Raw genomic sequence first — 26984 nt, forward strand, 5'->3', positions numbered from 1 at the left:
GATGGCGCTCTCGCCCTACATCACTTGCAAAGATCATATTGCTCAGCACAGGCTTCTTTTAGCTGATGAGTTGGAGCTGGGTTTCAGCACTTTCCTTCCTAAGTGCACTGGCTTCCCAGTGATGCAGCTGGAAATAAAACAGAGGCTGATTTCTCAGGTATTGGAAGAGGCATATGTTCGTTTTCACCCTCTTTATTGTTGGGGACATTGCTAGTGATAGGGGGAATCTTAGTGAGTGAATTGGGCAATTGGCCTTCCAAATTGGAGAAAAAAATAGAATCAAATTTGGAATAAATTTTATAAAGGATATATATAAAATATTTTGGAATTAATTGTAACCAGTGTTTGTCAGCTTTATAAAATCACACTTGGTGGAACTGTACACTTTCTTTAAAAAACACATAAATAAAATGAGACAAATTGTATTTATGTTCATAAAATGGACAATGACTGTAGTTTTTAAGCCTGGTACATGAAAGTATCAATTCATCCTCTAAGAGCAGCAATTAAGACTGCTAGAACTGTGATGAAGGGGCTTGGAAGAGACCACAAGTATATTTTGGTTTGAAATGAAAAACATTCCTCAAAGATCACAACTGGATGGGTTCAGAGCGTAATTACAGTCTGAGGTTACTGGATGATCACTTCTGCTTACATCAAACTACAAATGCAGAAATTTGGAGTTCACTACGGATCTGATAACTGGTTTTGTGGGTAATCAATAAACCTACAAAGCTACAGCAAAAAGTTCCAACAAGATAATTAGGCATAAACAAAGAAAATGTGATACAAACATGGTGGTGGACCAGCAATGCACTAATATTTTAATGTGAATTCATTCTAAAAGAAGACAAAATAATCATGTTAATTATTGATTGATTAAAGAAATATCAGGAATATATAAAGGAAATATCAGATCAACATGTAAATGAACAGATATGAAGAAGTATATCACCAAATAGCACAGTATAAACAAGTACACCATCAAATGTCTAACACTAAGGCTAACCGTATTCTGCAGTAATGCATACAGTATCAATGAATAAAATATATGCACACTAAAAAATATCAGACTAATACAAGTCAATAGTATGATTGTAATGTGTGTGACTGTATGACAGTACAGGTGCATCTTAAAAAATAGATAATCAAAAAATGTATTTATTTTAGTAATTCGATTCATAGATTTATTACACACAGAATTATCTATTTCAAGTGTTTATTTCTTTCCATATTGATAATTATGGCTTACAGCTTATATAAAACCAAACGTCATACAGTTTGACTTTGGATATTTTTGGCTGTGTGGTCAGGTGCTAAGTCCTGCTGGAAAATGAAATCTGCAGCTCCATAAAGTTTGTCAGCAGAGGGAAGCGTGAAGTGCTGTTAAATATCCTGAAAGATGCTGCGCTGAGTGTTGACTTAATATAACACAGTGGACCAACAGCAGCAGATGACATGTCTCTCCAAACCATCACTGATTGTGGAAACTTAACACTGACTGTGTGCCTCTCCACTCTTCCTCCAGACTCTGGGAACTCAATCACCAAAATTAAATGCACGTTTTTTTTTTTTTTTTTTTTTTGCATTTAGTGGTTAGAGATGGTTTTCAACATTAAAGAAAATAAAAACTCTTGAAATACATTACTTTGTGCGTGATGAATTTATATATTTATATATAATTTATAGAATTTTTTAATGAAATTGTAATGTTCAAAACCTTCAAAGCTCTAATTTTTTTAGAGTTTAAAAAATATATTCATACTTAATAAAAACCCATTAAGACCAATTGAATAAACATACTATGCGCTGGTTAAGAGCTAGGCAATAGGTTTTTTTCTCCTCTGAATGCGCATTCATTGCGCAGCTATGAAGCCTGTGAATGTATTGCTCTGCGCAGCTGATCACGCGCGCGAGCGTCATTAATAGTCGCCACATATTATGCACTCAGGGGGCAGTTGTGTAAGGAGCTACGTTACTAACACAAACATTTGTGCTGTAGTTCAGCATAATGGCGCTTTTTCGTGTCTGTTCTGTTAGCAGGTGTTTAGTGAGGAACGGGCTGCTTGCGGAGTCATTAACAGGTAACGTGTTGGTTAGCTGTTAGCTAGTTACTTAGCCTAGCCTCTCTGTCAGATAACACGAGCAAAGCTTAACTTACCCTCCACAGCTAAAGTCCTGTTTAGAGATAACGTTAGCTTAGCTAACTTAAATCAGTAGTACAGTGCTGCGCTGCGGTGTTGTGGGCAATGGTGTAGTTAAATGATATGTGATAAGGCTGTTGATATTCTGGCCTGAGCAGCTGTGTTGTGCTGTGGTTTGTGTGTTGCAGTATGCTCCAGCTCCAGGACTGCTGGATACTCATCCGGCGGGGTGTTAAAGGATAAAGAGCCGCTCCGCAAAGCAAAAACACCCCAGGGCAAGTTCGACACGGACGACAAAGACTCGCCAGCTAAAGACGTCCTTGAGAGTATGTTATTTATTCATTTATTCACTGTTACAGTTCTCTAACCAATCAATTATAATCCATGTCTAGCATGCACATAATTCCTGTTTAAAGCCAGTCAGCAGAGGGTAAAGTTAAAATAGTAACATCAACGTTAAAACATAGAGACATTGGTGTTGGTCTAATCTTCTATATTATAACGAATTGCAGTATGGGTGGGCAATATTATATTGTATACAATATATCGTGACACAGAAATATCGTGATATTAAAAATCCATATCGTGATAATAGAGATGTTCTGTCTTAAAAGTAGTCTATTATTTACTGTGAAGCTTTAGGTGTATTTATTGTATAATTGTTTTAGTTTGCAGTTTATATGCATGCACTAAATATTCTGCAATATTTTTGCTGCATTATATTATTTTATGCTATGTTATTTATTTTGCCACATTATGATTATGCTGTTATACTCTTATACTATATTCCTGAAATTAATTAATTATTTTTCTGTTTTCCTATATCGCCAAGTATACCGTTATCGCAAAAATACCCTGAAATATTGTGATATTATTTTAGAGCCATATCTCCCACCCCTAGTCTGTATACTGCTTAGTATACTGGTGCGTCAGCGAAGAGCTAACTCAAGGGCCGAGCCTGATTTAGCACAATAAATTCAATACAGTACAAAACAACAAAAAAAAAATGCTGTAAAATTTAGATCAAAACCAGCATTTGCTGGTGGCTGGTTTTTGATGGTCTAAAAAGCTGGTAAGTTACCTGGTTACACTTGTCAACTAAGTTAATCTTGCTGGATTATGTTCAAGATGGTCGACCAGAATGATTATGCTGGTTTTTCTGGTCAACTAGTTGTTTAATTAGCTGAGCTTGATCACACTTTTAGACTTGCTAAAACACCCAAGTCAAGCATACCATCCTTGTCACATGCAATACAAAAAAAACTGATTCCTGCTGAAAAATCCAGCTCAAGACCAGCATTTGCTGGTAGCTGGTTTTGATGGTCTGAAAAGCTTGTAAGCAACCTGGTTACATGCGTCAACTAGATAGAAACCTTCTTGTTTCTGGTCAGGATGGTCGACCAGAATGATTATGCTGGTTTTGCTGGTCAGCCAGCTTTGTAAAACTTGGTCTTACTGGTTGTTTAATATGCTGAACTTGATTACACTTGTAAACCTGTTAAACCACGTAGCTTTAACATACCCTATGCTAGTAACATACAATAAAAAAACAGACCTCTGCTGAAAAATCCAGCTCAGCTCGTAGCAGGTATCTGATTGTCTTTAATGGTTAAGGTGGTTAAAAAGCTATCAAGCTGGCTGGTTATTTAGAACTTGACCAGCATTTTATATGTTGGATTTGATTTTGGTCTTGCTGGTCATCCAGCTTTATGATGCTGGTCATGCTGCACAAACAGCTTGGTCTGTCTGGTCATGATGCCGGTTTTGCTGGCCAGACAACTTTGTCAAACTTGGTTATACTGGTTGTTTAGTTTGGTGAGCTTTATCATGTTTGTGGACCTGCTACACCACACAACAAAAACACACCCTATGCTGGTCAAGAGCTCGGCTGGTCTATCAGCTTAACCAGCTTGACAAGCTTGCAGGCTGTTTTTTCTCCAGCAATGATGTGCATCAACATATGGTTGAGAACTCTATCGTGACCGAACACGCAGCACAACACACATTAGACAATTCAGCTAGCTGAGAAAGTTCTAAGAACATGTCAACATAACGTTTAAATGCAATATTCTAAAGTTACCTTCAAAATCAGAGATGCAATGAATACACTATTAAATACCTATTTGAAATGTGGGTCCAAGGGTATTTAGCATATTAGAAGACTTATTAACAGATTCTCATAGGTTGTAAAGTTGTGATCTCAGCTCTCATTCTTATTCTATGTACCTGCCATAGTTTTGGTGAAGATTTATTCATTATGGTTTGTATTATGTTTTTTTTAACAGAGTTTCCAGATGATGTGAATCCATACACAAAAGAAAGAGGTGGTCCCAGAGGCCCTGAGCCGACACGGTATGGAGACTGGGAGAGAAAGGGACGCTGTATTGACTTTTAGATGATCATCAGAATTATATGTTAATACTTGTTTAATTTGTTTGGTGTATGTCCAAACCAGACACTGATCATCATATTGAATGTTTAGTGTGTGCTCGTCCACCACATAACAGATTTTGAAGAGATACTGTATATTGTGTATTGTGAGCTTTGCACATTTTTGGGAGTCTTCCTAAAATTATTTATTTTTGCTAATATAGACATTGTACAATGTACCATTGTATTACCATAAAATGTACTGAATGTCAGTATAAATAAACAAACAAACAAACAAACACACAACTCTTTATGTTCCATGTGTGTCTGACTATTCTTTATGCTGCATGTTAATGTTGCTGACAGTTACATCATTTTAAGCAGCGTACAGTTTAAGGATGTAAACGCCAGCTACAGAACAAAAGGTATTGTTTAAATGTGATATGGTTAAGTGAACTAAATAATTGTCATAATATCTAGTGTGCATTATAAATTGTTAAACTTTTAATTAGTAAGTTTATCTACAATGCATAATGCATATGCTTATCATTAAATAAGGTCAACAGACATTTGTGCTATGAGATATACTTTTCTGCCATCCCCTAAGGAGATGCCTTCTTTACTGAGCTGTGGATTGTGGGTACTGCACAGATATATTTTCTTCCCCAAGGTACAAACAACATAAATATTTTGTAAATATTACAACATACCGACTGACATCACCTTGAAATGGCCAATTATGCTCATTCAAACTCTGTCTGCTGATGGCAAGCAGCATGATCCGGAATTTGAACCAACGTTCCTCAGATATAGTGTGTCTTGGTCTGTTGAACCACTCCAGATGATGCTCTTTTTACGTATGCAAAAATAAACAGACCTGGGACGTGGAGTGCCCTTTGAATTCCAGAGCTAGTCACCACCGATCACTAGCACTGCACTGCTGTATGTAGCATGTAATGAACTTGGGCTATGTGATATTTAAATAATGATTTATGCTAATAAAAAAGTAAACATTATTTCTGTGGTGTATCTTTGTTTTATTTCTTATAGTGTCTAGAGCAGAGGTTTGTTGCTAATGTGTCACTGCTAGGCTTGCTATGGGACTTAGGTTCCTGTGTTCTGATCCTGAATTTCTAAGCTGGGATATGTGAAGAGAAGAATTTCATTGTACTGACAGCAAAAGGCACTGTTATTAAATATTTACAGCAATGCTCATATTGTGAATCCCTCAGTGAGGAGTGTCTGTATAAATCTTATATGTCTTCACCTTCCTAAAATAATCGCCTGTGATTGTGTTGTTTGCACAATTGACTTTTTTTGCTTAAATCATTTCCTTATGATGCTGTATGGCCACCTGTTTTATACGTCAAATACCTGTTCACCTCAATAAAAATATTTAATATTTTTTTTTGTTGGTTTTGATGCTTGACTGTGATATGATGAACTATCCTTTAAAACCACTGCTTCTGTTTAAATAGCCATACCGATTTTTTGTGCTTGTTTCCTAAAAACTCTTACTCTTAAAACTTCATGAATATGAACATGTTTTTTTGCATTATTTGTGGTCTGAAAGCTCTGCGTCTTTTTTTTTTTTGTTATTTCAGCCGTTTCTCATTTTCTGCAAATGAATGCTCTTAATGACATTTTTTTTTATTTGGAATTTGAGAGAAATATTGTCTGTAGTTTATAGAATAAAATAACAACACAAAAACATGTTCGTTTTACAAAAATATATACCTATAAATAGCAAAATCAGAGAAACTGATTCAGAAACTGAAGTGGTCTCTGAATTTTTTTTCAAGAGCTGTATATAGGAAGAAGGGTGGATACCTGAGGAACCTGCGGATGGTTCAGACACGTCACCCCCTTTCAGAGCCGGTTGTTTGACGTCAGATTAAAGGACCAATCACAGAGAAGCAGGGAGAACGCTTATGCAGAATGACATAAAACTACTACTACATTATCTATATCGCTTAGTGTACTTTATTTAGTTAAAATGCGATAAATGTATGTGTGCTCGGTTCTGTTCACAAACATATAAAAAAAATCGGGTAATAAACCGGTTTGGTTTATTAATGAAATTCCTGGGAAAACGAAGCGTGGAAAGGATTCATAGCAGCAGCAGCACTTCCGTTTCCGCGTAGTCGCTCCGGTCTGCCATATTCGGTGGGCTTGCTGGTTTGTGTGAGCCGGGGAGTGAGCAGCGCGAGGCTTGTCTGTGCGCGGTCGCTACGGGAGTGTTTTCAGGGGATGGTCTTCTATTTAACAGCGACTAACTAGACAGAGAGATCCGGGAAAAGGCTGACAGTTGTGTGAGGAAGCGGTACAGACAGCAGGGCCGAGATGACGACGCGCTCGGAGCGGGAGAAAGCTCAGAAACTGAATGAGCAGCATCAGGCCATCCTGTCCAAAATGCTCCGTGAGGAGGACAACAAATACTGCGCCGACTGCGAGGCGAAAGGTAGGTGCCGCTGCGGGGGACTTGCTACTACTGTCCGCGCTGGGGGAACCTTTCTTTCCCCTCTATATCCTCAGTGACAGGAGCTTTTTAGGTGCCGCATTCACGCAGCCATTGATTTTCTGTGTTCTGGAGCTACTGGCTGTAGTAAGCTAGCGTTGGCTAAGCTAGTTAGCTAGCTAACAGCCGTTTCTGGGCAACCTAAGCCTAGCTAGTTAGCTAACTCTAGGTAACCTAGCAGTGCTAAAGGCGGCTAGCGGGCTGTCGGTATCGATGTGTAGAGAGATAGAGAGGCAGTGAGGCAGGCTGTCAGTCTGCGGAATGCCCTTGAACGACGAGTTATAATTTATGCATGAACGGAAAACGTGTCTGGAAGTGATTATTAGACAGTGTGAGCTGTATCCTAGCTAAATTAGCTTAGCTATTTTGACTCGGTCGTTTAGGAAGCAGCCACATGTTCTACTAAGCAGCCGTAATTCCAACAAGTGATGCCATCCAGTGGATTTGATAACTTAACGCAAACAAATATAACGTTACAGCTCTGTGGAAAACAAAGAGACCACTTAAAAATTATGAGTTTCTTTGATTTTGCCAAATTAAAAATAAAAAACTCTGGAATATAATCAAGAGGATTTTTTTTCCTCTTTGAGTTGCTGAAAGTTGCTTGTTAATTATTAAAAATTGGGATGCATTGATGTGGGAATTCTGGGCTGATGCCGCTATCCGATATTACACATGTAAGCTTTAAAGCTGATATAGATGTATATAATGTATAGAACTTACAGAGAGAAAATAGACACCCCGGTATAACTTAAATTAATAAATAAAGGTAACATTTATTTGTCTTTCTTTTTTTTTTTTTAGCTTTCAACCAACTGTATTCTACCAATAATATTAAAGGCGTTTTCTGACATAAAAAAACAACAACATTTATTTAGCTATTTGGTTCTTACATTTAAATTAACAAGTTAAATAAAAAAAAAACATAAAAAGCAGCACAAGTCAATGAATTTTAAGTATCATGGCCAGTGTTGCTTGATCCTTGGTTCTTTTCCAGCATACAATAAATATGTCAGCAAGTATCGGTTTGAAATATTGACGAAAATATGAAATATGAAAATATGTGTTCATTTAGGACTAGGCAAATATATTGTAAATATCAATATATTCAAAACTATTTTGTGGAAGATGTTAAAAGAAAAGCACTATCATAATATTGTTCCTGATACTCAGCTTACCATCTTATTATTTTCTAAAAACAAAATAATAGGCATGGGTAGGTTTTGTGGAAGTAGTTTGGTTTTAAAGGATTATACTCAATAGAGTACAGTCTTGTGCTGAATATATTGCAGAAACTGTGTAATTAAATAAGCAGCATAATGTTTTTTTTTATTTCAACAGCATACTGTGTTTGTTACAAATAAATATGAACACATATTCCAACGTTTTTCTTAAGAATATGTTTAAATGATTGGTTTAGCCATATTGATGTCATCTATCCCTATTTACATCCCAGTTATTATTCCAGATCTCAGCCAATGTGTAGCTATCACTGTCTCTATCAGTATTGGGGATCTTGTGAGCCGTGCTAGTTTATTTAAAGGCAGAGTCAGGTGACTCATCTGTGATGCTCCTAACTTCTCAGGTGCTTTTGTAGGCTCTGGGTTGGTTCTGGTCGAGAGATCTTGGGTAGCATAGGATTTCATCAATAATTGATGATGGAACTTCAGTCCTGAAGAAGCAGATTAGTTGTGTTTCTGTAGGGCTAGTTTTAACAGATTGTTGAATGTGTAGTATGCGGGTTGTGTTGGTGCAGTAGTTTTTGTGGTTTGTTTGTATTTTGTTCTGGCTTTGGTTCTGAGTGACCTGGAATCCTAAATGAATGAAGGCATACCAGAAGTACTGTGCCAACAAACATGTTGCCTTTTAGGCTATTTGTGTCTCTATGGCTTACTGTGGCTCATTTAAGCAAAGCAAACACATTAAGGCATGTGTTGATGCATAGACCATGTTATCAGTAGCCCCATTTTCACACAGTCAGCGTGTGTAGGCTCTTGCGGTATGTTGTATTAGTGCTGTGAGCTTATAAAAGGACGTGCTGTTTATGTATTTTACAAGGACACCTTAGATCTCAGTCAGAAACACTGTGATACTTTCACTTGTTTTGAATTAATCCAATTTCTGTTAAGCTGATTTGCAGTTGCTCTATACACATTCATTATATTTTATTTTATTTCCGTAGGTGTTACACTTTTAGCTTACTCATTCTGTAACTGTAATGTTAGCAGACATTCACAAAATGAAAGGATGCATTCTCATTTCCTTACTTGCTGGTGCTTCCTGTTCATTTGCTTCCCTCTTTTGCTGTGGAGGTGTGTGCATACAGCTCTGGGAAAAAAAAAACTAAGACCACTTCAGTTTCTGAATCAATTTATCTGATTTTGCTATTTACAGGTATATGTTTGAGTAAAATGAACCTTGTTGTTGTGTTCTACAAACTAAGGACAACACTTCTTCCAAATTCCAAATAAAATATGGCTGAAATGGCTGAAATAACAAATAAGACACAGAGCTTTTAGACCTCAAATAATGCAAAGAAAACAAGTTCATATTCATAAAAATTTAAGAGTTCAGAAATCAATATTTAGTGGAAGAACCCTGGTTTTAATCACAGTTTTCATCTTGGCATGTTCTCCTCCTCCACACTGCTTTTGGATAACTTTATGACACTCCTGGTGCAGTTCATTTTGGTTTGATGACTTGTGATCATCCATCTTTCTCTTGATTATATTCCAGAGGTTTTCAATTTGGTAAAAATCAAAGAAACCATTTTTAAGTGGTCTTTTATTTATTTTTTCCCAGAGCTGTATGTGTGTGTCAGGTTTCTACATGCCAGCTGTTTGTCTCATATGTACAGAAGTGTTAAAGAGATTATTGTTAATCTCTTAAAGGCTGAAAAACACATTCTTGACTGTAAATTCTCATTATTGATTCTCATTACTCTGGAGCCTGTTATGCTGTTAAAGTCTATAATTGTAGCTACAAAATATTTTAAAATTCCCTATACTAGTATTATATGTTTTGAAAAAAAAAAAAAAAAAAGGTGGCATGCCTACTTAGGGTTGTGGGGTTTAGTTTTGTGCACTGAAGATGTGTTGCTGTAATTTAATATGTGGGTGTTGATAAAAGATTAAATATAGGATTTGCGTGGGAAAAAATGAATGGTTGAAATGGTGGTATGAAATTGGACACTGTACCACAGATACGCCTTGAGTGTTCTGATCTGAAGATCTCTTATTTTGGTAGTCTGTTGTCTTTTGTGCACACCTAGATCAATATGCCTCTGATGTCAATATTTACTCAGTGTCCTCCATATATTCTGAGCTCTGTACATTGGAATTATCCATGGAAGAAATGATAGTTAAAAAACAAAAACAGAAAAAACATGTGGTGAGCAGAGATCATGTTCTAAAGCCAGTGTTTTGCTCTATGAAGATTTTTACCCAGGTGACACTGGGTACTCTTAATTACAGGGTTGGTAACAAGTTGAAATGGATTGTATTAGATTGAATTAGATAATCAGAGGGTAATCATGACTCTTGAATCCGAATGGCACTAAAATTACTAGAGAACAAGTGAGTTTAGCACCTGAATGTTTAGCTCATATTTTCATTTGGCCACATAAAGACAGCAGAGTAAAGAATTGACACAGGATCTTATTTCAGTTTAGGATGAATTCAGGTTCCAATAATGTTTCGTATCTAGTTTAATATCTGGGATATCAGTACTAAGAAACATGCTCTTGGAAACTAAATAAGGTGCATAACAGTTGCCTGAAAACTGCTTTCCTAACCTTGAAATTCTGCATTGGAAAACACAGAGATCTGAATTTGGACTAAAATTATCAGAACACCCCTGTTAAGAGGCCAATTCTGCCTGTAATTGTCTCAGTGGAGGAAGGAGAACACAGCCATAACGGATCCAAATGGAAACCCCATGCAAAATTAATCCTGTCCAAATAGAGCAGGAGTGTCCAAACGCGAGGTTTTTTAAAATAGAATGAAAGTTGGTCCGCTGTTAAGCAGGTTTTTATAATGTGAGATTCAAAGTTTGAACGCTATGTGTCAGAAACGGACCAAAGAGTGTAAAAGCAGAGAGGGTTTGCAGTTGTAGCGCAGAAAAACGACCCAAAGAGTCTAAAAGTGGAGAGAGTGTTCAGTTGTATCACAGAAAAAGGACAAAAGAGTATAAAATTTGCCGTACTTAAGGAGTTTAATATTAAGAGACGTCATGAAATGAAACATCAGTTTGAAAAATCTTAGTTTACACAACACTGCCAAAGATAGATAAAGATAGCAAGTCAAGTAAATAGTGTGTAAATGAAAGTAATCAGGAAAAAATATTATTTAAAGTGGTATGTTTCATTATTTATTTTACTACAGAGTCTGTGGCCCGTGACTTCAAATATATTTCTCCTTCTGGCCCCCAACAAAAAAATCTTGTTTACCCCTGAAATAGAGCTAGTAGCATTATGAAGTATCAACTTAGACCTGGACCTATAATATTAACTAATCTATAAACAAATTTAATGAATTGAAGCTTATGTTGTTTATGCATCATGCACTCACGCTCAAACGACATGACTGGCCTTAAGGCCCGACATGACTAACATATGCATCCGCCTACTCTAATCACATGCTGCACCTTCTTACACCTTCTTAAAATCTAGCACTGGTTCTGCCCACTTCTGTCAAGGGCATGTCAGCAGAACTGCCCACTTTGACATGGGTTAGTTTCTGTGACAGCAGCCCCATGTTTTGCTTTGTCACCCTTGTCATGGTCATCTTCTTGCATATGTCATATCTAATGTAGGTTGTAGGCAGTTGCTTTATTATGGACAGAAATCAGGTTTAAAATAAATTCAGCGTGCCGTATATTTTTCTCTTTTATCTACATGCTTCTGCAAGCAGGCAGTAATCTAACCACCTAAGCCCACCTCTCTCAGTTCCCAACTCCCAGGAGTACCAGCCTGCTCTGACTCGCTACCTATGAGCTGTTGGCTTGTGCTGCATATTAGATCCTGCCTGCCTGCCTGCCTGTTACGTTTTGATCGTACATAAACCCACACTCAAGCCCACCTTGTGCAGACCACTACAGTGGACTATGGAACATCTAGATTATCATGACATGGAAGGAAATGTATAGAAATTGTTTTTGTTTTCTTTGAAAATAGATTATTATTTATTTATTTATTTAATAATTTTTGATTGTTAAATATACTTACACTGAAATTGAAAGTGATCGTTAATAGCTCTGTAGCAGAATGCAGTTCACTTTCAATATTGAAAAACATCTGTACTCTCAATTTCAATGTCTTGATTAGGGGTGTGCCATATTGTATCATATCATATGCAATAATATCTTTGAATTTCAATATTTTCACACTGTTCTCATTTCCTGTTAAAGGTCTACCATTCATTTATCATTCATTTTACTTTAATTCTGGATATATGGAGATATTTGGAGTGCATTATTAGTATAATGACATTCTGGAACAGAGTCTAACAAATTCTTTTGTATTTTTAATATCACAGTTAGGAGAGTGCAACATCATATCACATGCAATAATAAAATACAATTTTCATTTTATTGCAGTATTGTTTTTTTTTTATTGTTTTTTTTAATTCAGTGTTTTTTCATATCGCCAAGAGTATTGTGATCGCGAAAATACCATGAAATGTTGTGATTGTTAATTTAGGGCTGTATCGCCCATACCTAGTCTTGATTCATTTCTTCTCTGGTTTACCTTAAAAAGAGTAAACTAACGCTTTAGCTGCGATCCAGTGCCTAGCCTGAAGCTGAAACAGGCTGCGTTTTTTGGCATACATTGTAGGATGTCGTACAATATACCGTGCAATTCATCACAGAATACTTCATTGAATGCTTTGCTTTGTATACCACCAAGAAATGTAGATGACCATGTGGGTGATTTAGAGGACGCTGCTGATGTATCCTTCCTGGCCCTCGGTTACGCACAATTTACTGTCCATGTACAGAAATATACCAAGTAAATTGTTGCTTTTTAAAATAGTTTTTCCTGTCTTTTTATGGAAGAGTTGTGCATGCACTCATCCTTCTCAGCCTTCCACAATCTGAAATGGCTAGGTGTGCCACATGCACTTTTTAAGATACCATATCTGAGTGACAGTCTAGTGAGCTGAAGTCTTTCTATACACCTGACCACTATTTTCAGTTGAAAACTCCTGGTGGCCAGGTAGGCAGTATTCTGTCCGGTCCAACTGGTTAGCATATCATGTGTAAACAGCTGCAGATGCTGGAGGTTTGTTGAGATTGGGCTGTGTGTGTGGTGGACTGATTACTGGCGTGTATAATATGAAAGAGAGGTTGACATGCACTGCTGTCTGCCAGATAAACAGACTGGGGCGTGCAGCATTTGGAGACTTGGGCGGGTTTGTATTTCATGGTTGTGATGAGATCTGACGCAGGGATCAGCCAGACATGACTGAGCACAGTGGATCCAGAGGCTTTTTACTCTTCACAAGACTGCTCACACACACTGGTCCACTGCCAACCAGTCACACTCGCACATGCCCACTGTGCTGCGTTCTAGGAGGCCAGACAGCCTTATATTAGTCATGTTGCACATTTCCTACAGTAACAGAAGGCCTTCAGATTCCTCGTCTTCCTTTTTCTCTTCTTTATTTGCTATGTCTGCTGAGACTCACACTCTCTTTGCGCTCTCTTTCGCGGTTTAGCTTTGCCCTCGAGTGATATCCCTCTGTGTGTGACTCACAGGTTACATCACAGGTGGCCCTGCCTAAGGCCTGTACTACTCATGTCACATGCCTGTTGCCTAGTAATTAGCAAAAGCCCCATATATCACTGCAGGCCAGTTGTGTTAACACTGGGGGGTTAAGGAAGGATTTTAATAAGGGCACGCATTCTGGAAAAACTGGCTTTTGTAGCGCAGCCTGCCGACAGATGTTACTTAATTTTACATGTAGTTAAAACTACTAGAAATACCCCTGAAGTAACACAAGAAATTATAAGATACATAGCGATGGGAAAATATAAGAAAAATATTAAATAATGATATTTAAAAATATTTTTACGATAATATTAACAATAATTATAATAATGATATCTCATAATGACGTCCAGTACATCCAGTTCATCCAGTTAAACATGACTAATGCAGTAATGAGATCCAAATTATGTATGGGCCAATGCTATTATTCAATATTAAACACACATATAGCACATATACACGTTTATAACATTTTAGCTTTTAAACAACTGTATGCTACTTTTTTTCAGTTTTATATTTATTTAACTAGGTTGTTCTTACATAGACTGCTCACCGCTTTTAACCCTCTTTTTTTAATTGTTGGTTAAGTAAATCGACCAATTGTAGTGATGTAGCTAAGGTCGCTTCGTCTTATTTAGGCATACAATAAACACTTTTGCAAGTATTGGTTTGAAATATCTGCAAAATTGTCAGATGAATGTAAAAAAAAAAAAATAATAATAAATAAATAATTATCGACTGATACAATATGTATATGTATATACTGATATAATTCTGATATGGTGCATCACTAATATTTAGGGATGTACTGAATGGACAGTACTAAGCTTAAAATGTCTAGTAATAAAAGAAGTTTGATATTAATATACAGAACAATGATGTTTTTGATGACATTGTCAAATCGCAAACAGTTAGGATGTTAATATTCAGCATTCAATAAATAAATGTAATTTTTTTATTTATATTACTTTGTTGAAAAAAAAAAAGGTAAAAACTTAATTCGGTTTTTGGTGTTGCAAAGTGTAGTCAAATGTTTTATTTGTTTGGTTTCTGTATCATTTCAATGCATTCCTAATAACATTTAGGTGTGTAATCCAATGTGTGTTCAAACGGAACCTCTATGGTAGATGTTTAAAAATGACATTGTTAGAAATAATGTAAGAATTGGTAAATTTGTAATTTAGATCTTTCTGCTTAACGGTTTCATGTAGTGTCTTGTGGTGGGGAAACTTGTTTGTTTTTCCCCATAAAACCGACTGTTATGGTAACTGTAGTCTTGTGTAATAAATATGTTTATATTTAATGCTTCATTTTCTAATTTAAGATCAGATCACACCTTCCTTTTATGAATTTGCCCAATTAATTTGGCTTTGTGAATGTTTACTTTGTATAATTATTTACATGGGCCTTCCTTAGCCAGTTAATATTAGTCAGTTAATATTAAGGTCTAGAACTTTCAGTTTAATGAGGGTGAAGGGCAGGGGATCCAGCGTTGGTAGGAGTGAAGATTTACCCTCTAATGGCTCATATTGAGTCCTAGAGCTTTCAGTCTTAAGAGGGGAAAAAGCTTGGGCTTACTGAACGCTTTTGAAAAGTTTAAAATTTTTTTTGCCTAATCTCCATTGGATGCATCATTATTAAAGGTCTTTTAGCTGTTTTTTTTCTCTTCCTTTCTAAGGACAGGGGGTAAAGTTATGGTATAATCAACTGTATGTAACAGATGGGTCTGATTTGGGTTGAAGAACACTTCAGTCTCTGTTTTTATATCTTTGTTAAAGCAGTGGTTACTGGAGATCTACCTTCCAGCAAGCTTCACCTCCAACCCCTTTACCATGCAGTCCTCATTCAGCTCAACGGGACTTCAGTAGACACTAAACAGATGCATTGAGTTGGATTAATTAGGGTTGGAGAGTTGTAGTGGTGTTCTTATCAAAAGCCCAGACAAAAGCTTTGGTTGTATGGACGGGGAAAAGGACCTCTAGCTTTGTTCAGATTCGCTGCATTATGCTCACCATCTGCACTGCACACTTTGGCCTGATGCTCCGCATTGACATTTATTTTAATGACATTTAAATGACCTGAACATCCCCTGATCCTTTGAAGCATCTTTTATTATCTTTATAACATTCACTTGTTGTTTCTAGAAGATAAGCAAAGATAAGCACGAGGCAAACCTTTGAGAGTTTCAGATCTTTAAATCTGTAGCTTATCATTCAAGAGCTACCAGTACAATTATTTTATTATACCTGCTCGGGAATACTAACAGAAGTACAATTATGTTATTGCAGTATTTTAACTACTTAATTTAAGCCCAGTAAGAGAACAAAGAAACTACCTGTGTGGTCTTAATTCCAAAAGTCTAGGCTGCAGACGAAGTAGGGCTGATCCTTGGTATGAGTGTCCTAGGAAGACTTCTTCTCTAGCCTGCAGGTCACACATATAAGAAATAGCCTAATGAGCCTTAGCTCTGTAATATTAGGAAGGTATTGACAAATACATTGTGCTTTGTAAAAGTTATACCATGAGAGCAGTAAGGAAACACATTGTTTATGGCCACAACTTTGCAGCAGAGTCAATCTAGGGTGTGAGTGGAGAGCAGAGTTATATTAGTGTGAGGTGTGAGAGTCTTATATGGACACAGGCTAAGTGTAGAAAGGAGAAATCTTCAAATAGCTCTACCTCAGGACAACGAACAACACATTACGTATGGGTTATTATTAATTCAGTACAGAACTTAAAAAAAAATTGAACTTAAAAAGAGGAGGATAGAAAGGCACTATTAGATATCCCACAGTGTCAATAAGTCAACTATATCTCATATAACTATATCTCAAAAACTTTAAAAATCAGCGATGAATTTAGTCTCACATTTGTCTTTTTTTTTTATGGAAATATATGTGGAAAATTATGGGAGTTGATTTTGTTTTGTTATTCTCTTGCTTTGGTTTGAATTTTGAAAGCAAAATGTTTTGTAGTTTTATTTATTTTTTATATTAGCATGAAAATTCATTAGCATTAAATGTTTGAATTCAGTTTTGTCTTTTTGTGTTTCAAATGCATGAAATGATCTTAAGCTAAATTTAAAAGCTGGTGGGTACGTTCACATTACAAGACGTGTTTCTCAAATCCGTTTTTTGCACATATCGAATTTGGCTTGATGGTTCACATTCAATAAATGTAAGTGAGCTGTATCTGTGTGTAATGTGACCGAATTTGTCCCTGAAACGCCTGACATGCGCACATTGATACATGTATAAACGTCGCCTTCACCGACAACAAAAAATGTCAAATTTGAAAGACAAATCATAGCTTTATAAAGGTGAAATGGATGCATTAGCAGCTCATATGTGGAGCATCTTTTGCTGAATTGGGGAGCAAACAACTGGTATGAAGTACATGCTCAGGTCAAGGAGAAGAAAAAAAAAGGCCAGGCAGCTTGCTTTTGCTATTTTCACCAAGAGATGTTGAGAAGTATGAGAGAGAAGCTCATAATGTGTAAAAGCCAAAAAAAAAAAAAAAAGCATGCATGAATTCCAATTTGACTGTTCACATTCATGTCTCATGTCCATGGATCGGATATAGATCCGATTTAAGATCACATGTGGAAGTGACTCAAATGTGATTTGGAAAAATCTGATTTAAGCCACATCAGCCTGGTAATGTAAACGTAGCCCTAGTTTCTTGGTAACTGAGGAATTTATAGTCAGAATAATTGTTCATTCAGTACATATTCATTAAGATCTTATTTACTTATCAGTAGTTTGTTGCATCCATACTCCATATGTTTAATGGCCATGGCTCTCAAACATAAGTCCAGTCACAATTAACCAGGATAATGACAAAAAAAGGTTTATTTAATTGCTAATAACTAAGACTGAATTTTGGTAGTATAAGTAGTCCAGTGGGTACAAGCTAAAAGCCACACATCATCAAAGAAGAGTTTGCCTTCCTATCAAATAATTATGATAGTACATATTTGCCTAATGGGTCTGTCATTAGAACACTTTGGTTGTTTTCATGAAATAAACATGTGAAGATCCAAGGATTTTTTTTTTCCTTTTTCACACACAGAGTGATCCCCCAAGCAAAAGGCTTGTGATTTGGAGTTTTAACATTATTAAATATGAGATTACTGACACCTCTGATCTCTCTTCTCTTATCTCTTTTTCTGTGATCATTTGTCATTGTGTCGGTTGCAGTAGACTGCACATCTAGCTGAACCTCTTCTGCTAACTTACAGCACATTCTCTGCTCACTGACTTGCTGACCCCAATATGATGACCATATTTCTTCAGACCAGTATGTCAGGAGGCTTTTCAGCTTTTCTATCTCTTCTCTGCTCTTCTCTGCTTCAATGAAATAATTTTATGACATTTCACTTTTTTTTTTTTTTTGCAAGATACTTACAGTTGCTTTACATCAAGTTTAATATGTATAATTATACAATATATGGACAAAAATGAACTTTGCTGATTACAGTATTGCTCATTTGTGTTTATTTCCATAGGTGTGATGATAAAATATATTTGATTTAGTCTTTGTTCTTTTTTATTTGTATTTTTTTTTAATCCTATAATTTTTCACAGTGCATTTTATAATCCAGTGCACCGTATGTACAAATTTTACCAGTCAGGTTGTAAGGATCAATAAAGCCACTCCGCTGAAGTGAAGCGTTATACAGGAGTTTCAGTAAAGTTTCTTCAGGCCGGAGCAGTATTAGAATTACCCGCTAACCGCTAAGTGCTATTTTTTTCGCCGTTCAGAGGTGAGTAAATAGGACTGTATCCTGCGTGTTTACCGTGTTGAAACAAGCTACGTGGTACGAACTATTAGCTAATATGGCTGTGATTTTCCAGAACACTGAGGTTTCCTCAGTGTAGGGCTGTCGGGCGGCATTAGCCATTAACCACTAATGCTAGTGGTTAGCAGTTAATGCTAAAGCCCCAATCTTAGTGCTGGAGAAATTTAGGAATGTAAGCTTACTGTAAATAAAAGGAAGGGCTTTACTCATCCAAATAAACAGTTTTCAGGAGAGAAATCTGTGTAAATAATATCCAGTGCTCGTTTGACTTTAAAAGAAAGTTTAAAAAGTTATTTTTTATTTATTTATTTATTTTTTTTTTTTAAGAATTACAGTTTTGTTTACTAAGCTTAGCTTTACTTAACTTAGTTAGCTACCCTAACCGCCCACCACCACCCAGCTGCGAGACCTGCTGAATTAGAAGGGAAACATGTCGACACCCCTGTTCCTTACTAGTGACGCTTAATGCACCTTATAATCTGGTGCGCCTTTTGTTAAAATGTAGTTATCACGAGAGGCCTGTAATCAATTAATTACCTGCTCTGACAAGAATCTATTTTCATACGATTATCTGCAGATGTTGCTGATGATAATACTTATCTAATACTGATTCCTCTGGGCTTGTTTCTTGTGCAGAATACAGAACAGGCTGCTATGTTTATGTTTAGTCTGCTGAAAGAGAAGAGTTTTGTCTTGCTGTTTTTGAGACGTAAGCTTATATGCAGTCCCGTGTGAGTGTTTCTAATTTGAACATCTCACAAACAGAGCAGCAGACTGCTCCTTTTACCATTAAAACCACACTTCCTTTATCCCTTCCTAGTGTAAGCAGTTTGGCATCAGGACAGCTCTTCATAAACTCCAGCACGGTTTCAGCTACAGGAACTAATAGGCCTATTATTTAGAAAATAAGGTAACATGCTATCGTGCTGGCACCTCCCTTGGTATTGTTGAGAAGCAGCTCAACCTGGATAATTAGAGATTTGTCAGCATTCTCAAACAGCACACAGGAAATGCTTTTGTGGTTCATTCGACTGCATATTTGCTGAGTGAACTGAATTTGTTCATTTCAGAGGCTGATAATGTGCTAATGATTAACAAGCCGTGTTGCTATTTTGTCTTTGTCTCTTTAGTTTCTGTTCTGGATTATACACAGCATTCGGCGTTTAGTACAGTGTGTGTCTAAACACGTTAACATCTGTGTGAAACTCTTGTGAAACAGATGAGGTCATACTGGAATGTGGGTGCATAGTGTACCGTGGGTAGGGTTTGGTGGGGAGTATTGGAATGCAGGACATGTGATCATATTTTACATTTCTGAGTAGGACAGAATATGAAAGATTATGAAATCTCTGGTTTACACAAGATTATTGCGGTATCACCACTATCTTTAAAGGAATTTTTCACGTACAGTTTTAAGATAGCAGAAAGACTTAAGTTAAGTTTAAACTGCACAAATCAAAACATTGGATTGAATGAATGTTCCTCCAGGAAATTCTTATGAAGCAAAAGACAACAGCAAGGGAACTGATGAAGGAGCTGAAGATAGGGCAGGGCTGGTGCTGTATTTTATGTACTATAAAGCACACTTAATCCTTTAATTTTCCCAGCAATTATCAGTGCATCTTATGTATGAGTTTTACCAGTCAGGTTGTAAGGAGCAGTGAAGCCACTTTGCTGAAGTTATAGCAGCGTTATACAGGAGTTTCAGTTTATTTCTCCAGCACTGAGGATGGAGCAGCATTAGCATTAGCCGCTAAACACGCTAAGACAGTGGTCTTAAACACATCTTATCTGGGGGCCACTGGAGGTAGAGTCTGGGTGAGGCTGGGCCCCATCAGGACAATGACTCACGTGTTCTTCAACACATTCTGCCATGCCGGATCTCTCGGCTCGCCCTGTGGGCGTATCCGTGACGTTTTTTTAATTCAAATAAAGCAACAGATGTAGTCAATCATAAGTTTAAGATTTAAAATTTTTAATCAACCTCACTGTAATCTATAGTTCTATAAATCCATATTTTGCTGCTTTTCAGCTTCTCTTCCATGGAAGAAAGGCAGCTGTTCTGTGTGTGTGAGGCTCCTAAGTGTGTGAAGTCACAGCCTGCTGTTCCCTGATTGGCTGGACGCAGTGCGGCAGCTGGATTCATTTGAATGAAGTTGAGCTCTGCTGAACTTTTTTGCTGGAGGGCAAATGCAGCAGCTCTCTCCATTGAAATGAATAGGATGCGTTGTGCTAGTGGACAAGGAGAGGGTGTGTCTTTCTTGCGGGCCACACTTACACAAAAGTTTGATTTCAATTGCGGCCCCCAGGCCGTGAGTTTGAGACCCCTGCGCTAAGCGCTAGCTCTTTCGCCGCTTAGAGGCGAGTAAGTCGGACTGTAGCCTACGTGTTTACCGTGTTAAAACAAGCTATGTGGGACAAAGCGCTAGCTAATTTTGCTCTGACTCAGATATCTCAGTGTCTACATCCACTAATGGGAGAGTGCAGTATCTCTTGAGCATGAAAGGCTGATGCACAATAAAGAAGCCCTTTTGTCAAGACTGGCATAAAAAACCAGACAGACAATATTATAGTCATGGAAAAAAAAGGTGAAATATGAAGCATGGGGGTGGCAGCATCATGTTGTGGGTCTCTTTGTCTGGGAAAAAGACTGTGGTATTACAGGAGTAGGATTATTTAGAAATACCAAAGCAATACCTCGAGGCATCAGCCAGAAAACTGAAAACTGGTCACAACTAGGTCTTCCAGCAGGACAGTAATCCAAAGCAGTCTTGGATTCAAAGGGGTTTCATAGTGCTGACCTTAATCCTGTAGAAAATGTGTGGGCTGAAAAGAAAAGTAGGGGTGCCAGCAAACGTGACTGAATTGCACCAGTTCTGTTGGGAGGAATGAGGTAAATTCCAAAAATATGGTAAGTTGGCTATTTAAGGGGTTGATGGAGCTTAAGCAATTATATGGCAATTTCACCATATACTAACAGTGTATGCAAACTAAATTATTTACACCACTAATATAAATAGAATTAAATATTGTGATCTAAAGCTGATATTTCTTAAACATAACTCCTAAACACTTAAATTTATCCAGTAATATGCTTAGGGAAAAAACTTCTAGTTTTAGTGCCACAAACAAAATGCTCATTGTTTGTTTCAACAAAATCCAAAAAGATGGAGTCTCTATTAATGGTGACAGTATGAGAATGAGATTACTCATGTTGGCTGTTAAATACATTTGTGTGAGAATAATTATTACTTTTTGTATTTTTGTTTAAGTTTAGTTTGGGTATCAGTATCGAATTCAAAGTTCTGTATCGTTTTTGTTATCTGTAGCAAAAAATTTTAAATGATACCTAACCTTAGTTGTGTTGATTTATTTTCAGAACACTGCAAATGTACACTGTTATACAAACTGTACACTGACTACTTTACATTGTATCTAAGTGTCATATCTTCAATGTTGTCCTTTAAAAGATAAAATTAAATATTTACAGAAATGTTAGTGGTGAACTCACTTTGAATTGAGTTTGAATGCAAGACAAGTAAATGTACATGTAAATGTAGAGATCTACTTAGACTAGTATTATGGAGATTCTGATTCATATTTTATAGTTGTTGTGAATTATTGTTATTATGCTCTGAAGCTGCTGCTGACTCTTTGGTTACTCTGTGGAGCTTCTGATTGCCTGCTGAGTTGGACACTGACCAGCGTCACAGTGTTCTGCTGCTGGCGCCTCTGGAGAAGCTGCGTATAGATAAGAGTGTTCTGCAGCTCTCCTCTTTCCTTTCACTGGCAGGTGGAGCCTGAAGCCATGCTGAGAGAGGATTGACGGTGTGTATTTAACTGGACCGTTCTCAGTCAGGTGCATCAGGCTGTGTGAGTTCTACACTCTGCACCAGTTCACTTACGCTTATCTGGCCATATGCTATTGAAAGCAGTGATATCACATATTTAGATTATTAGTGGATTATTTCACACACTAGACAAGCAGTAGTGAGTGAGTTGCGTGTGTGTCCTAAAATGATTGTTGAACTACTGCAGAAATGTATAAACCTGATAGTGTTGAGTTATTGACTGCTTGAGGAATGCTTACCGTTCACTCTGAACCTTCTAAAACCATCACTGATTGTGGAAACTTCACACTAGACCTCAAGCAGCTTGGACTGTGATATTTAAAATGAAATTCAACATTTATTGACAATCAGTGATGGTTTGGAGAGACATGTCATCTGCTGGTGTTGATCCACTGTGTTTTATTATCAAGTCTAAAGTCAGTGCAGTTTTGTTTTCCCAGAGAATCTTACAGCACTTCATGCTTCCCTCTGCTACTGACAACTTATGGAGATGCAGATTTCATTTTCCAGCAGGACGTGGCACACTGCCCACACTAGTACTAGTAGGTCTTAATAATATTCACATTTTCTGACACTGATTTTTGGGTTTTTATTGGCTGTGAGCCATAATCAACAATAAAAGAAATTACCACTTAAAATAGGTCACTCTGTGTGTAATACATCTATATAATATGAGTTTCACATTTTGAAATAAAGTAACTTTTTAATGATGATCTAATATTTTGAGATGCCCTAGTACATAAGAGAACAAAAATAAAAAATATATACAGCTCTGGATCAACTTAAAATGATGCGTTACTTTGATTTTGACAAAAAAATTGAAAACCCCTGGAACATAATCAAGAGGAAGATGGATGACCACAAGCCATCAAATCAAGATGAACTGCTTGAATTTTGGCACCAGGAGTGGCATAAGGTTATCCAAAAGCAGTGTGTAAGACTGGTGGAGAAGAACATGCCAAGATGCATGAAAACTGTGATTTAAAAACCAGGGTTATTTCCCCAAATATTGATTTTTGAACTCTTAAAAATTTTTTTTCTTTGCATTATTTGAGGTCTGAAAGCTCTGCATCTTTTTTGTTATTTTAGCCATTTCTCGTTTTCTGTAAATAAATTCCCTAAATTTTATTTTGGAATTTGGGAGATTTATTGTCTGTAGTTTATAGAATGTTCATTTTACTCAAACAACAAATTCGAGAAACTGATTCAGAAACTAAAGTTTTTTCCAGAGCCGCATATATTAAATTAGAGCTGTGTAATATTACAAACAATGGGTAGAACAGTACATTTAGCATAGTTAAATGTTTAAAGCTCATTGATAAAGCTTAGTATAATTAGACAGACATAGTATATAGATAGATAAATCCTTATTGCAGCATTAGCACTTTTTGTTTCTAAACTAAAGGTAAGCCATATCATATTGTGCACAATAATAACGCCAAGATAAACTCCGTATTGTTTTAACACAATATTATTGAAAGCACTATTAACTGTAGTTACTGTTTATGATTTTTGATTCAGTATTCATATTCTTATAATTTTTAAAGGCCATAACGCACCCCCCTATTCTAAACTGTGGCCAATTCTTTTCTGTTGATATTTATTGGTACCTCTGTGCTTCCTTACTTGTACTTGTTTCAGCACTGTGGTAATTAAACGTGTTTAAAATGAGCAAGAAACAATAAAGGTCATTAATTTAAGCTTATTATACATTTTTGTGACACTAAACACATTATCAAAACACACAAGGAGAGTGATGTGGGTGTATCCCTAATTAAACTTTCATTTTTCATTGAAAATTCAATAGCAAAAAGACAATAGCATGAAATGAACAACAGCATCAAACAACTGTTTTAATGATTGAGTTCACAGTGCGGTATAGTCAGAGACTACCTGTCCTAAAGTCTGAGACCCAGTTGCCCTACAGAAGATTGTGTCAGAGGCAGAGAGGATTATAGGATGTGACCTAGCTTCAGTCTGTTAGATTCACACACACTGCTCCCGCACAATAAGCTCAGTCCATTATTCAAGATTTCATACAGCCCTGCTGCAGACTGTCCTCACTCTGGATAAAAGATGCTGCAGTTTTAAGTAGGACAGAAGGTTTTTTTTTTTCTGTCAAACAAAAACCTGCTCTTCAACTCTCCAAAATGACAAAACTTTATAAGATAAAAGAACAGAGGTCAGTGTAAAAGAACACATATTTCAATCCCTTTAGAAGCACTTTTGTTGATTTAGTTTATCATACAAAGTCAAGATGAAGCAGTGTTACAACTGTCCAATTTAAATTCAGTCAAAATTGAAAAATAAAAATATGATCAAAAAAGGTTGAATGGTGGTTATTGTCACAAAGATAGCAACTGTACCTGTACCTGTACAATGTGTCAATAATGTATATTTAAATATTAAATATTGGAAATTTCTTTAAAAATCATATCACTTCTTTAAGAACATTTTTTTTTTAATTGCGATAAATATTGACATACTTTTTTGTCCCAATACTTTTGTCAAGATACTCTATAGTACTAGGGGTGTGCCATATGGTATCGTATGCAATAATATCGGCAGCATTTAGGGAGGAAAAAAAACTAAAAAGTAGGCATTTTTCACATATTAGAGGCACTAGGGAGCGCTGTGTAGAACAGCACTGCCAGAGAAGCAGATACAGCTCGCTAGCTAATGCTAGCAAGTTAGCATAACAAGCTAATACACTGAAGTGACTAAAGCTCAGCTCTGTGAAGTCAAGCGCTCCGTCCTCCCTGGAGAAAAATGAGAACAGTGTTTTATCTGAGGAGCTCCTGCTGTTTTTTTCTCACTGTATAAGCAGTAACTATAGCCCTGTTTAAATATAGTAATACTGTAGCTTTAAGGATAATATTAATGCACAGTGAATTTAATGTATTTGTTAACTGGAGAAAGGTGTATTCTTTGCATTCTTCAACTGTTTTTCTGCTAATAAAGTCTGCTAAAGTCTGATTCCTTCATATATTGTATAATTTTGTACAAAGTAAACCCAATAGTAATTTAATTAAAGGGCCTTAATTCAAAGCCTTATTGTTTTATATTATATTTACATCATTTAAGTCACAAACTTATATTAAAGCCCAGTCATGCAAAATAAATGTAAATAAAAATCAGAAACATTATATTCATTTTTGGTCATGCTGCCCAGCACTTTTATGTACCTTTTTAATGTCTTTTTCAATGTTAATAATCCTAAAAAGAAAGAAAACACAGTAAATGAGAAGAAGGGTGATACAACTTTTGACTGGTACTGTATGTTGCAGCCTTAATGTCATAATTATTACAGTAGCTTTAGGTGCACAGTTGTGCTTCTATGCATTGTATCGTTGTATAAATTGTATTATTATTATAATTATTATTATTATTATTTCTTGGTTTGTTGTGTGTGTGCTGTATATCTAGGAGGTGATTGTCATTGAGAATTGTACTGTATACATTGCTGCAGGAAGAGAATGGTGTGTTCTAAGCAGGCGTTTGTGCTAGCTTTGTGAAATGCCGTATATTCCCCCTCGGGAGAGCAGAGAATGGATGTGAGAATGGCCTCTGCCCAGGCTTCTAGAACAGAGTGCTGAACACCGGTTATTTCTCGCCGGGGCACATTGTTACACAGAATAAAGGCCTTTTCTAATGTCTTCTTCTTGCCTCAGCAGGTTTGTGGGGCCTGCTAGGCAGCTGTCAGTTCCTTCGCCTGCTTCACTGAATCGGCTGTGACTTTAAGCGGTTTGGCTCTTGGAAGAGCGGCAGCAGCTTTTTTTTTTTTTTTTTTTTTTCCTTTTCCGAGATTCTTGTGACTAAGACGCTGGAGTGCGCTCTGCTCAGTTCACTTCAGTTCACTGTGTTCACTGTGTGTTCGCTTGAGAAGCTTCAGATGTTGTGAGATGAGCACTGCATTAGCTCAGAGTGACTCGCTGGATGAATTAATCCAGACTTTTACTCATTTGAGAATGCTTCTTTTTAAAACGTGTTTGGTCTGAGCGTTTAAGCGAGAATCTCTTGGTGTAGTGGCCACTAGGAGGCAGCAGAGCACTGCTTCAGCGAATGTGAAGAGATTCAGTTCCTCAGCTTTTCTTTACCCCACCCCCCTCCACTACCACAAGCCCCTCAGTCCTGCTTTGTTCTTCACTGGCGTGTTTGTGCCGCGGGGGTGATTAAGATGTCTGAGGGTCGCTCACAGCACATAAGAACAGGTTTTATTAGCTGTTCTGTCTGGCCGACTGTGCAGTAGTCCCTGTGCTGAGACCTTTACCACGTCTTCTTCTCGAGCTGCCTGCCGCCTCTCACCTGTGTCTCTGACTGTGGTTGATTTGGGGAAGGTTTGCCGTTCCAGCAAGTAAAGCTGGCAAGACCACTTTCCACTATAGATGAAAAGGAGTGATTAGAGAATCCGTTTAAAGTGTTTTTCTTTCTGCAGGTTAGCACAGTTGTGCCATATCGTATCATACACAATACTATCGTAAATTATATTATACCCTGAAATATCGTGCCATATCACCCACCCCTAATTATC

At 36.9% G+C, this 26984-nt stretch overlaps 2 protein-coding genes across 5 annotated transcripts in view; both read left to right on the forward strand.

The window, feature by feature from the left end:
• The first annotated feature begins 1911 nt into the window (after positions 1-1911).
• On the forward strand, positions 1912-5922 carry sdhaf4 (succinate dehydrogenase complex assembly factor 4). The gene is made up of 3 exons (XM_007249447.4): positions 1912-2084; positions 2333-2470; positions 4430-5922. Exons 1-3 carry the CDS (start codon positions 2012-2014, stop codon positions 4537-4539), a joined length of 321 nt encoding a protein of 106 aa, XP_007249509.2. The 5' UTR covers positions 1912-2011; the 3' UTR covers positions 4540-5922.
• Positions 5923-6620: 698 nt separating this feature from the next.
• The window catches only part of smap1 (small ArfGAP 1), a 155412-nt gene continuing 135048 nt past the window's right edge, over positions 6621-26984 (forward strand). Inside the window, exon 1 of one of the 4 annotated variants that reach the window (XM_022684709.2) lies at positions 6621-6975. In XM_022684709.2, coding sequence (XP_022540430.2) covers positions 6858-6975 — 118 coding nt within the window. In that variant the 5' untranslated portion in view covers positions 6621-6857. The remainder of the gene's footprint in view (positions 6976-26984) is intronic. The other 3 variants (XM_022684708.2, XM_022684711.2, XM_022684710.2) reach the window with 3 other exon arrangements.

This window comes from Astyanax mexicanus, chromosome 7, assembly GCF_023375975.1.
Source record: "Astyanax mexicanus isolate ESR-SI-001 chromosome 7, AstMex3_surface, whole genome shotgun sequence".
NCBI lineage: Eukaryota > Metazoa > Chordata > Actinopteri > Characiformes > Acestrorhamphidae > Astyanax > Astyanax mexicanus.

What these genes read in the sequence shown, in the direction of transcription:
- sdhaf4 (XM_007249447.4), top strand. Translation starts at nt 2,012, where the DNA reads ATGGCGCTTTTTCGTGTCTGTTCTGTTAGCAGGTGTTTAGTGAGGAAC. An exon ending in GCTTGCGGAGTCATTAACAG is followed by an intron (nt 2,085 to 2,332) that starts GTAACGTGTTGG and finishes TGTGTGTTGCAG; the next exon opens with TATGCTCCAGCTCCAGGACT. An exon ending in AGCTAAAGACGTCCTTGAGA is followed by an intron (nt 2,471 to 4,429) that starts GTATGTTATTTA and finishes TTTTTTTAACAG; the next exon opens with AGTTTCCAGATGATGTGAAT.